General features: G+C 44.4%; 1 protein-coding gene across 2 annotated transcripts in view; it reads right to left on the bottom strand.

Annotated features, from left to right (window-relative positions):
• Positions 1–8,672: 8,672 nt before the first annotated feature.
• Positions 8,673–12,631, bottom strand: part of psen1 (presenilin 1) — an 82,185-nt gene continuing 78,226 nt past the window's right edge. For both annotated transcript variants that reach the window (XM_052023243.1, XM_052023252.1), the window contains 2 exons: positions 10,458–10,576; positions 8,673–9,707 (listed from right to left, as the gene is read on the bottom strand). In XM_052023243.1, the coding sequence (XP_051879203.1) occupies positions 9,552–9,707; positions 10,458–10,576 (275 nt within the window). In that variant the 3' untranslated portion in view covers positions 8,673–9,551. The remainder of the gene's footprint in view (positions 9,708–10,457; positions 10,577–12,631) is intronic.

Below are 12,631 nucleotides of genomic sequence, written 5' to 3'. Positions count from 1 at the left end.
ACAGGACAGTCTGTGGTGGGGTCTGACCCAGCGACGGGGCTATCTGTGGTGGGTGTCTGACCTTGCGATGGGACTGTCTGTTGTGGGTTTGACCCAGCGACGGGGCTGTCTGTTATGGAGTCTGACCTTGCGATGGGACGTGGTTCTCCAGCTGGACGTGAGCAGCAGTTTCAAAGAAGACTGTCTGAGTTACCCTCAATGTCCTGGGCGAGACCACTCCTGTACACACACCAAGGCAGATTTGCCAACCGCTCCCACACACCCTGTTTGTGGGAACTTGCTGTCCTCACATGTTACGAGTGACTAGAGTCCAAAGGGGTAGGTGTGGGGGGGAGAGGAGTGGGAAGTAAAGAAAGGAAAAGAGGGAGGGGGGAGGGGGAATGCAGTGGGGAAGAGGGATGAGGAGAGGGCTAGTGGAGAGAGGGGGGTAGAAGTGAGAGGGGAGAGGGGTGGGTGGGAGGACAGGGAGAGACGTTGGGTGGGAGATTTGGAAGAGGAGAGCTGGACATGTGGAGCGGGAGGTGCAGAGGGCGAGAGTTTGTGGGGTAATCCCTGTGCTTCTGAAGAAAGTGTCTGACGATCATGTGGAGTCTGGGATGTTGGTTCAGGTTCTCCAGCACGAGAGATAAATGTTGACATGAGACTGCAGACGCTGGTCACATGGATACTTGCTCGACCTGCTGAGTTCCTCCAGCAGTCTGTTTTTTGCAAGAGATGGACATCCTTCAGATGCTCAGTCCCCTCAGCTTCTGTGGAAGTTGCAGAAGGTCACTTCTGTCAACGGGCACTTGAAGCCCAGGAGAGTGTCGGATGCCGTACTCCGAGAAGGCGGAGAGGCAGTGCTGAACTCTGGCGTGGGCCAGAGATGTAACACAGCATCTGGCTGGAGAGAGGCGCTGAGTAGAGTTCATAGAGGCAGGGGTTGGGGGTATCAGGGTGAGAGATCCAGCTGCACTACATGGTACTGAGGGAGGGGGGAGCATGTTTAGAGCCAAGTGTGGGGGGAGGGGTGGATGGAGAAACAAGGAGGATGCAATAAAGGGGTGGGGGGAGGATGTGGAAGGGACTGACACCAGAGGTGAGGATTCAAGCTTGGGGTGTGGAGCCAGGTAGGACGAGGAGGTGGGAGGGGGTGCCTGCAGGGTCTCATGAGGCAGGGAAGTCACACTGGGACCTTGCAGAGATTTGGGGGGCAAGGGGAGGTTTCAGCAGGAGGTCTGCAGGGGCAAGAAATGGTTACCCCAAGAGAAACAAAGGACTGCAGATGTTGGAATCTACATGAAAAACGCTACGATGCTGGAGGAACTCAGCAGGCCAGGCAGCATCCGTGGAGAAAAGCAGGTGGTCAACATTTCGGGTCAGGACCCTTCTTCAGGACTGAAGATAGCCTGGCCCGAAAGGTACACCACCTGCTTTTCCCCACGGATGCTGCCTGGCCTGCTGAGTTCCTCCAGCATCGTAGTATTTTTCAATGGTTACTCCAACTCTGCTGCCAAGTCCTGTCTACAGGAGTGAGGGTGGGAGGGATGTTGGGGGGGGGGGGGGTAGGGAAACAGATGGAAGTAGAGAGAAGAGTTCCCCATAGTCAAGCTTGCTATCAATGTGGGATGTCCCAGGTGCTCCCAGGCTGAGTGACTCTGGGATACCTTTGCCAGCCAACTATTCCCTCCACATTCACTGAATCTACCTAAGATCCAGCCCTGCTCTCCCCTCCCCTCCAGTACAGGCCCGACCCACAAGCCCCTCCCTCACTGAGTGTGAGGCAGAGGAGGTCAGGACCATTGCAGAGTCTGCCAAAGGGTGTCCACTGAGAACGAAGGTCCTCGTCTCCACAAACCTCCTGTGTGACACTCAGCCGCACCCGTTGCCTGGAAGAACAGTGTGCAGACTCAAGGAAACCAATAGATTAAAATCATCTTTAACATTAACAACCAAACAAAAGTTTTCTGTGCTAGGAACTGCTCTACTTAGACACGAGTCGTGCTGGTGCTGACATGATTTGCTCGGTACCTTTCAAATCACTGCTCTTCAACTCTATTCATATCTCACATCCTCCTTCTCTGCACACAATTGTCTAGCAATGCAGTAGTTAATTTATCGATTAATCCAGGGACATGTGTTTGAACCCCACCATAGTGGCTAAGGGAGTTAAGCAAATCTGGAACTAAACTACTAGAGGTAACCATAGAACTAGTGGAATACTGTCAAACTCATCTGCCATCCTTACCGGATCTAGGCTGTAGGTAACTCCAAGCCCATCAATGTGGATATCAGGGATGAACAATATAGATGACACTGCCAGTGACATCCACATCCAGTGAATTAATAAATTAACAAAAATATTTCATTTGGTTTCCAAACACTTTTAATACATCTACGCACAGAGAACATGATGTTAAATATGCAGCAAACACAGGGGTCTTATATGGATTACATGGACCGCCTGGTTGCAATAGACAAAGGATTCAGGAACATAAACATACATCAAAGCCACTTGTATACAGTGGCGGTGTGAACACAACCTAAACCTACAGATAAAGCCCTGAGAAATCATCGTTCAAAACCAAACCTGTGGCAAGGTAGAATTCGTAAGAGCACTTGACTCTTTAAAGGTTGTTGGTATTTTCCGACAGTTGGCTGGGTTTGGTCTTGATTCACATTTTATTGGTAGAAGGATATGCCATGCTGAACCATTGGGGTCACAAGCTTCAACCTCCTTCTGTCCTACAGTTGCCTGTTGAGTTTCTGAGCTTGCCGTTCCTTGGCTTCAAAAGCAAATTTGGTGTCCTGCAGCTGACTTATGACCTCTTTCGCTGTACTTAGCTCCAGAGAGAGTCGAACATATTTTTCTGATAGATCTTTATTCTCTCGCCGCAGTTCTTGAACCACCTGCTGTAGTTCCTGTGTTTGCTTGGTGCAGTTAACCTTGAGCTGCTCCAGTTCAGACAACATAATCTCCATGTTCTTCACCAATATTTCCAATTTCTCTTTGGACATGATGGCAGACTTCCAATCAATTCCAACAACAGCACAAGATGAATGTCCCAGGGTGACTATAAGTCAAAGCATCTGATAATACTTCAACTGACGTCTGTCCTTGTAAACCAATCAGGCAAAATCCACCTTCTTTTCTGTTTAATCAGCTTAGGGTACTCAAAATGGGTCTACATTTGCACGTGACCTGTGGTTGTATGCTACACAACCCTTAGAGACAGTACTACAGTAAGTGGCACAATGATGCAGCCAGTAGAGCCACTCCCCCACAGCTCCAGAGACCTTAGGTTCAATCTTGACCTCCAGTACTGTCTGTGTGTAGTTTCCACTTTTTCCCTATGACTCCATTGGTTTCCTTTGGGTGCTCCAGTTTCCTCCCACATCCCAAAGACATGCAAGTTGGCAGGTTAATTGATCACTAAGTTGGCCCTGGTGTGTAGGTGAGGGGCAGAATATGGGGAGGATAAAATAGGTTAGTGTGGGATTAGTGCAAACGGGTGGTTGATGGTCAGTGCAGACTCAGAGGGCTGAGGACCTGTTTCCGTGCTGTAGCTCCCCATGACTATGTGAGTAGTGATGATTCCTGCAAGTTTGCAGTACATCTGCTGAATTGAATTCATATACGAAATTATTCCTAACACATTGCGCTGTGTGTGATCTCTAACACAAGAAACTGTCATTCAGTTTAATTAATACCAATTGTACCTTCTAATTTTAAGCCACTATTTATTTCAATTGCATCCTTCCCATTTATTACTTTGGTTCCTCTTTTTATGGCTTTTGTTATGATTCAACATCCTTGTTAACAAAATTACCTTTATAAAATTTTAATTGAAGATTACCTTCAGTTAAACATATGTTTAACGTGGGAGATATTAACACAGCTTCAGTCTTGTTAACAGTGCATACCAAGAGTGCACAGAGTTTATGCCTTAATCTTCTTTAAGGAAGATCATTTATGACCTTGCCAGGTTCAATGAAAGGTGAACGAAGGTAGGCAAGGAGTGGGAGGGACTGACAAGGCGTGGGACTTCAGCAGAAGGGTGAAGAGAAGCAGGACAGTGTTTAGCTCATTTTATATGATCGCCCAATCACACAGCACAGGACAGGGCTTTCAAAGAGCTCTCTGATTCCTTCCACCGCACTTTACCAATACCCCAGCAACAGTTACACCTTCAAGTACCTGAGCCAACTCCCTTCTGCTTGTTACAGTTAACTGATTTTAACCACCCTTTCAGGAGTCCACTCCAGTAAACAGTCTGCTGTTACCAAGTTATTTAAATCCATGCCCTTTGATTGCAATCCTACTACTGTACAGAGTCAAGGAGCTGTACAACACAAAACAGACCCTTTGGCCCACCATATCCATGCCAACCGAGATGTACATCTACACTAATCCCAACTGCCCACATTAGGACCGTCCCCTTCTATACCTCGCCAATTTAAATGCCTCTTAAACGTAGTGATTATATCTGACTCCACCACCTCCCCTGGCAGCGCATTCCTGATATCAACCACTCTGTGTGTAAAAAAACACCCCTCAGATCCCCTTGATAAGTCCTTCCTTTCAGCTTAAACCCTCTTATTTCTGATACACTTACCATGGAAAAAAGATTCCTATCTACCCCATCTATGCTTCTCATAATCTTCTATCAGGTCACCACTCAACCTCCTTCACTCCAGAGTAAACAAGCCCAGTTTATCCAATCTCTCCCATAACTATAGTCCTCCAATCCAAGCAACATCCTGGTAAATCTCCTCTGCACCCTCTCCAGCACAACCATGTCCTTCTTATAGTGTGGTGACCAGAACTTCACACAATACTCCACATGCAGTCTCACCAGTGCTTTGTAAAGCTTCAACATTATGTCCCAGCTCTTATATCGTGTCCCCACCTATGAAGGCAGGCATACCATATGCCTTCACCACCCTAATGACCTGTGTTGCCACTTTCAGGGAACTGCGGACTTCAACACCAAGGTCCCTCTGCTCATCGACATTCCTTAGTGCCCTATTGTACATGTCCTACCCCTATTTGGCTTCCCAAAATGCATCTCCTTGTAATTAAATTCCATCTGCTAACTCTCCGCTCAACTTTCCAACTGATCTATATCCTGCTGAGGCCTTAACATTCCCCATTACACTCCCAAATCTACCCAATGACTGGAACGCTCTCTAACCCTGGTCACATTCCCTGCTGAGTCGAGTGACTCCTCCGTGTTTCCCACATCATGGCTCCTGCATCCTGACTCCCACTCCGGTAAATCTTTTCCTCACTCAGACCTTGAGATTCTTCCTGCAGTTTGGAGCCCAGAACAGAGACTGTATTGCAGTTGGGGGTCAAGCCAATGATTTAAAGGTTTAGCATAATTTCCACTTTTGTACTAATTGCAAAACTGTGTACACCGCACTTCAACAACTTTCTCACGGCCTCCGCCACCTTCAAAAATGTTGACCTGCTCGAAACACACTTCCTGTGCCCTCTTTAAAATTGTACAGCTTTATGCTGCCTCTTCCCACAAACTGCACCTCCCTGTAGTAAACATCTACATCTTCCTAAAGTCCAGTACCCTCTCTGATCACTATTTATTGTATTTCCAAACTTTGTCTCATCCACAAACTTAAAACCTAAACTTTGTATACCCAAATCTGATCACTAGTTTCCATTGAAAAGAGCCAACAGCAATGACTAGGTGCTGTTCTCCCACACTAGCCTGTGGAGTGAAAAATATCCACACAGCTCTACTGCCTGTGAGGATCAGCACAACCATTGATCATCCCACCTTCTGGGTAATGAGAAACCTCCCCAATTTCACCCCTCTATACCAGAAATAAATTTCTATGCTATCCACTACTGTCAATCATCTATGAACACCTACAACATTTTCCCCACTCAAAACTAAATTATTCTCTCCACCGTATCCTTCACTCTGTTTTTGTAAAATCCATCATTGCTGTCATATTCATAGGGCCTGTTCTGTGCTCTTTGGCCCACCATGTCCCTACCAACCATAAAACTAATTTAAATTCGACACCTGTCTGCACATGACCTATATCCATCCATTCCCTGACTGTTCATGCATCTGCCTAAATGTCTCAAATGTTGTTACCACACTCTGTAAAAAAAAACCTTGCAATCTTCTTTAAACTTTTCCCCTCTTACTATGCTCTCGAATACTTGACATTTCCACCCTGGGGAAAAAGTTTCTATCTACCCTATCTATGCTTCTCAATTTTATAAACTTCTACCAGGTCTCCCCTCTGCCTCCATTGCTCCAGAGAAAACAATCCAAGTTTGTCTAACCTCTATTTATAGCACATGCCCTCTAACCTTTAATCCAGGCAACATCCTGGTGAACTTCTGCTGCACCCTCTCCAAAGCCTCCACATCCTTCCTGTAATGTGGTGACCAGAACTGCACACCAACTCTAATGTGGCCTGACCAAAGTTTTATACAGCTGCAAAGTGATTGAGTTTTATACTCAATGCCCCAACCGATGAAAGGGAGTACACCATATGCCTTCTTTACCACCCCATCTACTTTGTGGTTCAAGTGCTCGTCCTGATGCTTCTTAAATGTTTCAAGAGTCCCTGCCTCCACCCCATCAGGCAGAGTCCAAATTCTAGGTGAAAAAATTCTTTGCACACTCCCTATAAAGCTATGGCCTCCAGTATTAGTTCTCTCAGGAGAGACCTTTGCCCTGTGATTCACATCTATTTTTTTTCTTTACAGACCAATGATAGGACATGGCTGATTATTATTTCAGTAACTGATTCTTCACCAAGACATAGGTCTGGTAAAGCAGGGTCACCAGCAGCTGTAAACTAGTCCAAGTCATGGGGGAAAGTGAACTTGAGAACAGGCAGACTGTGGAGTCTGTACATTAACAACCAAAGCAATTTGTGGGATGCACACATCAGCCAATCTCTGCCAACAACCTAACAACAGATAGTTTGTGCAGGCATCACAAGCAAAAACAGGAATTTAGCAATTTGATTAAACAAAATTTACCAGTTTAGCTACCATAGTCACCCTGCACATTTGTTTCTTGCTTCCTTCCATACCCATTCTTGGCCACTTTGTACCTCAGTGGATGCAATCTGTGTAGATTGAGTGGAGAAAATGTATGTGTTCATTGACAATTGAAAGTAATGGATAAAATAGAAACTTATTTCCAGAGGTGTAACCACAAGGGAAGTGTGCACAACGAGTTCGATCTTTGGCAGAGTTCTGCAGCTCTTTTTGTCCAACTGAATGTGAAACTAAAGGTGGTCAAAGGACCGCAACAGAACTGGACCAGAATTGGATTTTTGCAGACTGATCCAGGAACAGTGCGACACAAAGACATTGAGACTTGAAATAAGTTTACCATGATGTCCCGTAGGTTTCCTCATGTCAGGGAGATGGCAGGATTGTGGTTAATAGTTGTCAGCAGAGCCCAATCAGTACAGTGGCCCAAGGTAAATTTTGGACAATCACCACCCGATTTGGGTTAAAATGTGTATTAGCAGGTGATCAACTGAGCCCTTGGATTGTAAAACATTGCACTCCATTGTGGCCACAACCACACTGGCTGTTGTTTAGAGCTAAAATGGGAAGCACCACCAATGATGTCATTCCTGTTGCTCGTGTCCCCTCCTGTACTTGGGCTGAAAATTCAAAGAATTCGGAGGAAGCCACACCATCAACATCAAAGTTGGGGTGTGAGATAGCGCATTATCTCCAGCCCCAGTGTGCTGCACCATAGCTGGCTGGTAGGAGAAGGGAGTGTAGGGGGGGAAGCTGATGGGCACAGGAGAGGGAATAAGTTGCAGGAAAATAAGTTGGTGATGGGATTGCTCTGAGAGCTGGCATAGACTAGATGGGCTGAGCAGCCTCCTATGTTGCAAGGAAATTAGAGTCAGAGTTATGCAGCATGGAAACAGGCCATTTGGCCCAACTCATCCATGCTGGACCAAGATGTCTAAGTTAGTTCCATTTGCCCACTTTTGGCCCATATCCCTCTAAATCTTTCCTATCCATGTACTTGACCAAATGTCTTTTAAACACTAATTGTCCCAGCTCTACCACTTCCTCCAGCAGCTCATCCCATATACCCACCACTCTCTGTGTGGAAAAAGTTGCCCCTCAGGTCGCCTTTAAATCTCTCCCCTCTCACCTTAAATCTATGCCCTCTAGTTTTAGACTCCCCTACCCTGGGAAAAAGACTGACCATCCACATTATCTATGCCCTTCATGATTTTATAAAACTCTACAAGGTCAAGAACATATTATAACAGTGATTACAGTTTAAGAGATTCTTCACTGGGCGTAAAGGACTTCTTGGGGACCTGAAAGCGGGCTCGAAAACACAAGTTTTTCTTGTCACAAGCCGACCCAGTTCCTGGTTCTACTGCCTTTTGAGGAAGAAAGTGGCAGACTTTCCTTTGTGGAAAACTGCTACCCAATATCCCTGCTAATGGACTGGCTCTAATTATTGTGGGCTTGATCTAGACTGTCCCTTCAGAGGAAGTAGTTTCTTCAAAATTTTCTTATCCTTGAACATCTCATGTAGGAAAATGCCAAATGTCCCAAGGGTTGAGCAGGCAGCTGGGAGTTTGAAGAGTTTCCTGCTGACTCCCATAAACCACCAGCATGATTAGTGTTGATAACCAGAGGAAACAAGCAAGAGGCAACATTCCAGTGTATCACTAACCTTTAATTACTATTCATCAGGGACCAGACAGAAGCCGATTGGTCATTAAGAACCCAATTATTTTTTTTTAAAAAAGATCAATACATTTGTATGCATTCTTTCAAAACATATCACAAAATCCACAGTGTCTTATTCATAACGTTAAAAAAATAAAGTACATCAGTACAAAAAGCATCAGTACGGCTGCTGGAATTCTGCAATAAAAACAAAACGTGCTGCAGAACACAAGGGAGTCAGTCATCAACTTGGAACTTTAACCCTACCCCCTCTCTCCACAGCCACAATCTGACCAGCTTAGTGTCCCCGGCATTTCCTGTTTTCATTTCAAAACTACAATCCGATTTTCTTTTAATTTGAAAGGAAAAGTTCAGTTCAGGGTGAAGTAAAGTTTACAGTGCATCTATCAGAGGCTTGTTTACGTAGAGGGGGCCACCACCTTTCTGAAGTACAAGAATCTTTGAGAGTAATAAACTAGCTCAGTGAAGCAACATTTCAAATCCAGATTTGGAGGCAAATTGGAAAATACGTTTGGAGTTTATTTGCTGTCATTGCACTGTGAGACTATTTACAAGCACAGCGCAGACGAGATCTTTTCAGAAGCCCTCCTGCCATTCTCTGCAGCCAGATGTTAAAATGCCTTCCTGTCCAAATATGCACCAGGTTGATTTTCTTCTGAAGTATGTCACTGGTGATCTCAGATTAGAAATATGATCAATTGGGCAGAAAATTATAATCCACACACAGTTCCATACAATTTTTCTCTTCCCTAATCTGGTATTGTTATACCAATTACAAAATGTAATTCCAGTTCTCAACATGACTTGCAGTACATCTGTAATCTCCTCACTGGGAAAGACAACCTTATATATAAAACTGATGCAAAGCAAGCTGATCCATGAATGGACGCACCAGGTTGTCTGTAGCAAAGTAGAAAACTAGCCCAAATGTAATAGAGATGGGAAGTGCTGGTAAAGCCTTCTTAAAGATGGCAAGCAGCAGGAGGGTAAGGCACAAACCCTGAAATACAAAGAAGACATGTTACTCCCTCCCTCCATTAAACACAGTGAGGAAAATAAAATAAAAAAGGACTTGCTTTTCACAACTTTGGGATGTCTCAAAGTTATTGCAGTAAACAGCCAGAGCTCCCTCAAACAGCAATGTTATTAAAGAATCTGTTTCAGTGAGGCTGATTGAGACAAATAATGGACAGGGCCACAGGGCTGACTCTACTGTATTCTTCACATCAGTGCTGTAGGATCTGCTCCAGCACTATAACAGAAAGCAGGAAGAGCCAAAGTGTTGGTGTAGGCACCTGTACAACAGATCCAGTGTGATCAAATCCAGTGTGGATATGTCCCATAGTCAGGAGTCTACAGCCATTGCAAGTCACTCACACAGCCACCACCACAGTTAAAGAGGAAGGAAAGGAAGTTAAGGAAGGAAAAGGTCGGGAACATCAGAAGTTACAGGAACAGGGGGATCCCTTGTTCTATCATTGATTTGATCATAACGTAATTCCATTTGCCCACCTTTACTTCACATCCTATTACACCATGATTGAATAAAGCACGTCAGAGTAACAGCAACTCCAGCTCAGGCTTCTTCAAAGGTCAAATCACTCACCAAACACACTCAGACAGATACAGTGAAGTAGCTGAACAAGATCAGGGCCTTCCCTTTCATGTAATCATATTCATTTTATATTCTAAATATGATGAGATTTACTTCACAGCAACAGCCTGCATTGTGAAACTGTCACATACTCACAATTAGTATTGCCACGAAGCAGGCCAGGGTTGTATTCCAGTCTCCACTTGCTGCTGCTGATGCCTTTCCAACAAGAACACTGTAGAATATGAAGTCGCCTAAACCAAGCTTCACACCTCCTGAAACAGAGAGGTCAACAGCAACAGTGACTCCACATGAATACAGGAAGGGGGAAAAGGAGAAAATGAGAGTGAAAGGAAAAACTGAAGAACATTAACTAAGAGCATAGTAATCATTTCATTGCAATTCTCACTTTAATGCTTTCATTAAAAATAAAAAATTGTAAACTGTACATAAACTGATCAGAATACAAGTGTAATACAACTGATCAGTAATATCAATAACTGATCCAAGAAATGGAAGCTTAACACGTCCTATAAAAAAGACAGGCAGGTGGGCAGAGGGGGTGGGGTGGCTCTGCTGGTAAAAAAAAATATGAAATCAAATCAATCCTTAGCAAGGAGCAACATAGGATCAGAAGATGTAGAATCCTCGTGGGTAGAGTTAAGAAATTACAAGGGTAAAAAGATCCTGATGGGAGTTATGTACAGGCCTCCAAATAGTAGCTAGGATGTGGGGTACAAATTACGACAGGAAATAGAAAAGGCATATAAGAAAAGGCAATGATACAGTGGTCCTCAATATGCAGGAAGACTGAGAAAATTAGGTTGGCACTGGATCCCAAGAGAAGGAATTTGCAGAATGCCTATGAGATGGCTTTTTAAGAGCAGCTTGTGGTCAAGCCCACCAGGGAAAAGGCAATTCTGGATTTGGTGTTATGCAATGAACCAGATTTGATTAGGGAGCTTAAGGCAAAGAAACCCTGAGGTGGCAGTGATCATAATATGATAGAATTCACCCTGCAGTTTGAGAGGGAGAAGCTATATTGGTTTTACAGTTGAGTAAAGGTAATTAGAGAGAGGGGAGCTGGCCAAGGTTGATTGGAAGGGGACCCCAGCAGGGATGACAGTAGAGCAGCAATGGCAGGAGTTTCTGGGAGTAATTCAGAAGACAAGATCATTTCATCTCAAAGCAGCAGCAGCATTCTCAAGGGAGGATGAGACAACCGTGGCCACAAGGGAAGTCAAAGACAGCATTAAAGCAAAAGAGAGGGCATACAATATTGCAAAAATTAGCAGAAAGCTAAAGGATTGGGAAACTTTTAAAAACCAACAGAAGGCAACTAACAAAAGCAATAAGGGGAGAAAAGATGAAATATGAAGATAAGCTAGCCAATACTACAAAAAGGATACCACAAGTTTTTTCAGATATATATATATATATATATATATATATATATATATATATAAAAAGAGTAAAAGAGGCAAGAGTGGACATTGGACTGCTGGAATAGTAATGGGGAACAAAGAAATGGCAGACAAACTGAATAAGTATTTTGCGTCAGTCTTCACTGTGGAAGACATCTGCAACATGCCAGAAATTTGAGAGAGCTTGCAGGTTGAGTTGGTAGTAAGGAAGGCAAATGCAATGTTAGCATTCAAGGACTAGGATATAAAAGCAAGGATGTAATGCTGAGACTTTGTAAGGCATTGGTCAGACCACATTTGGAGTATTGCAAGCAGTTTTGGGCCCCATATCTAAGGAAGGATGTGCTGGCATTGGAGAGGATCCAGAGGAGGTTTAGAAGGATGATTCTGGGGGTGAAAAGGTTAACGTATGAGGAGCGTTTGATGGCTCTGGGCCGGTACTCGCTGGAATTCAGAATAATGATCTCATTGAAACCTACAGAATATTGAAAGGCCTGGATAGAGTGGATGTGGAAAGGATGTTTCCAGTAGTTGGAGAGTCTAGGACCAGAGGGCACAGCCTCAGAATAAAAAGACATCCCTTTAGGACTGTGGTGAGGAGGAATTTCTTTAGCCAGAGAGCAGTGAATCTGTGGAATACATTGCCCCAGACAGCTGTGGAGGCCAAGTCATTGGGTATACTTAAAGTGGAGGTTGATTGGTTCTTGATTAGTAAAAGTGTCGAATGTTACAGGAGAATGGAGTTGAGAGGGAAAAAAAAATCAGCCGAGATTGAATGGCAGAGCAGACTTGATGGACTGAATGGCCTAATTCTGTTCCTATGTCTTATGGTCTAGTTGCTCAATGCAGTTTTACTATATAGTATACTCTATGAAAACTACATCACATGGCACAGCCTCTCCCAGC

This window comes from Pristis pectinata, chromosome 1, assembly GCF_009764475.1.
Source record: "Pristis pectinata isolate sPriPec2 chromosome 1, sPriPec2.1.pri, whole genome shotgun sequence".
Classification (NCBI taxonomy): domain Eukaryota; kingdom Metazoa; phylum Chordata; class Chondrichthyes; order Rhinopristiformes; family Pristidae; genus Pristis; species Pristis pectinata.
This window is presented reverse-complemented; position numbering and strand designations above follow the sequence as displayed.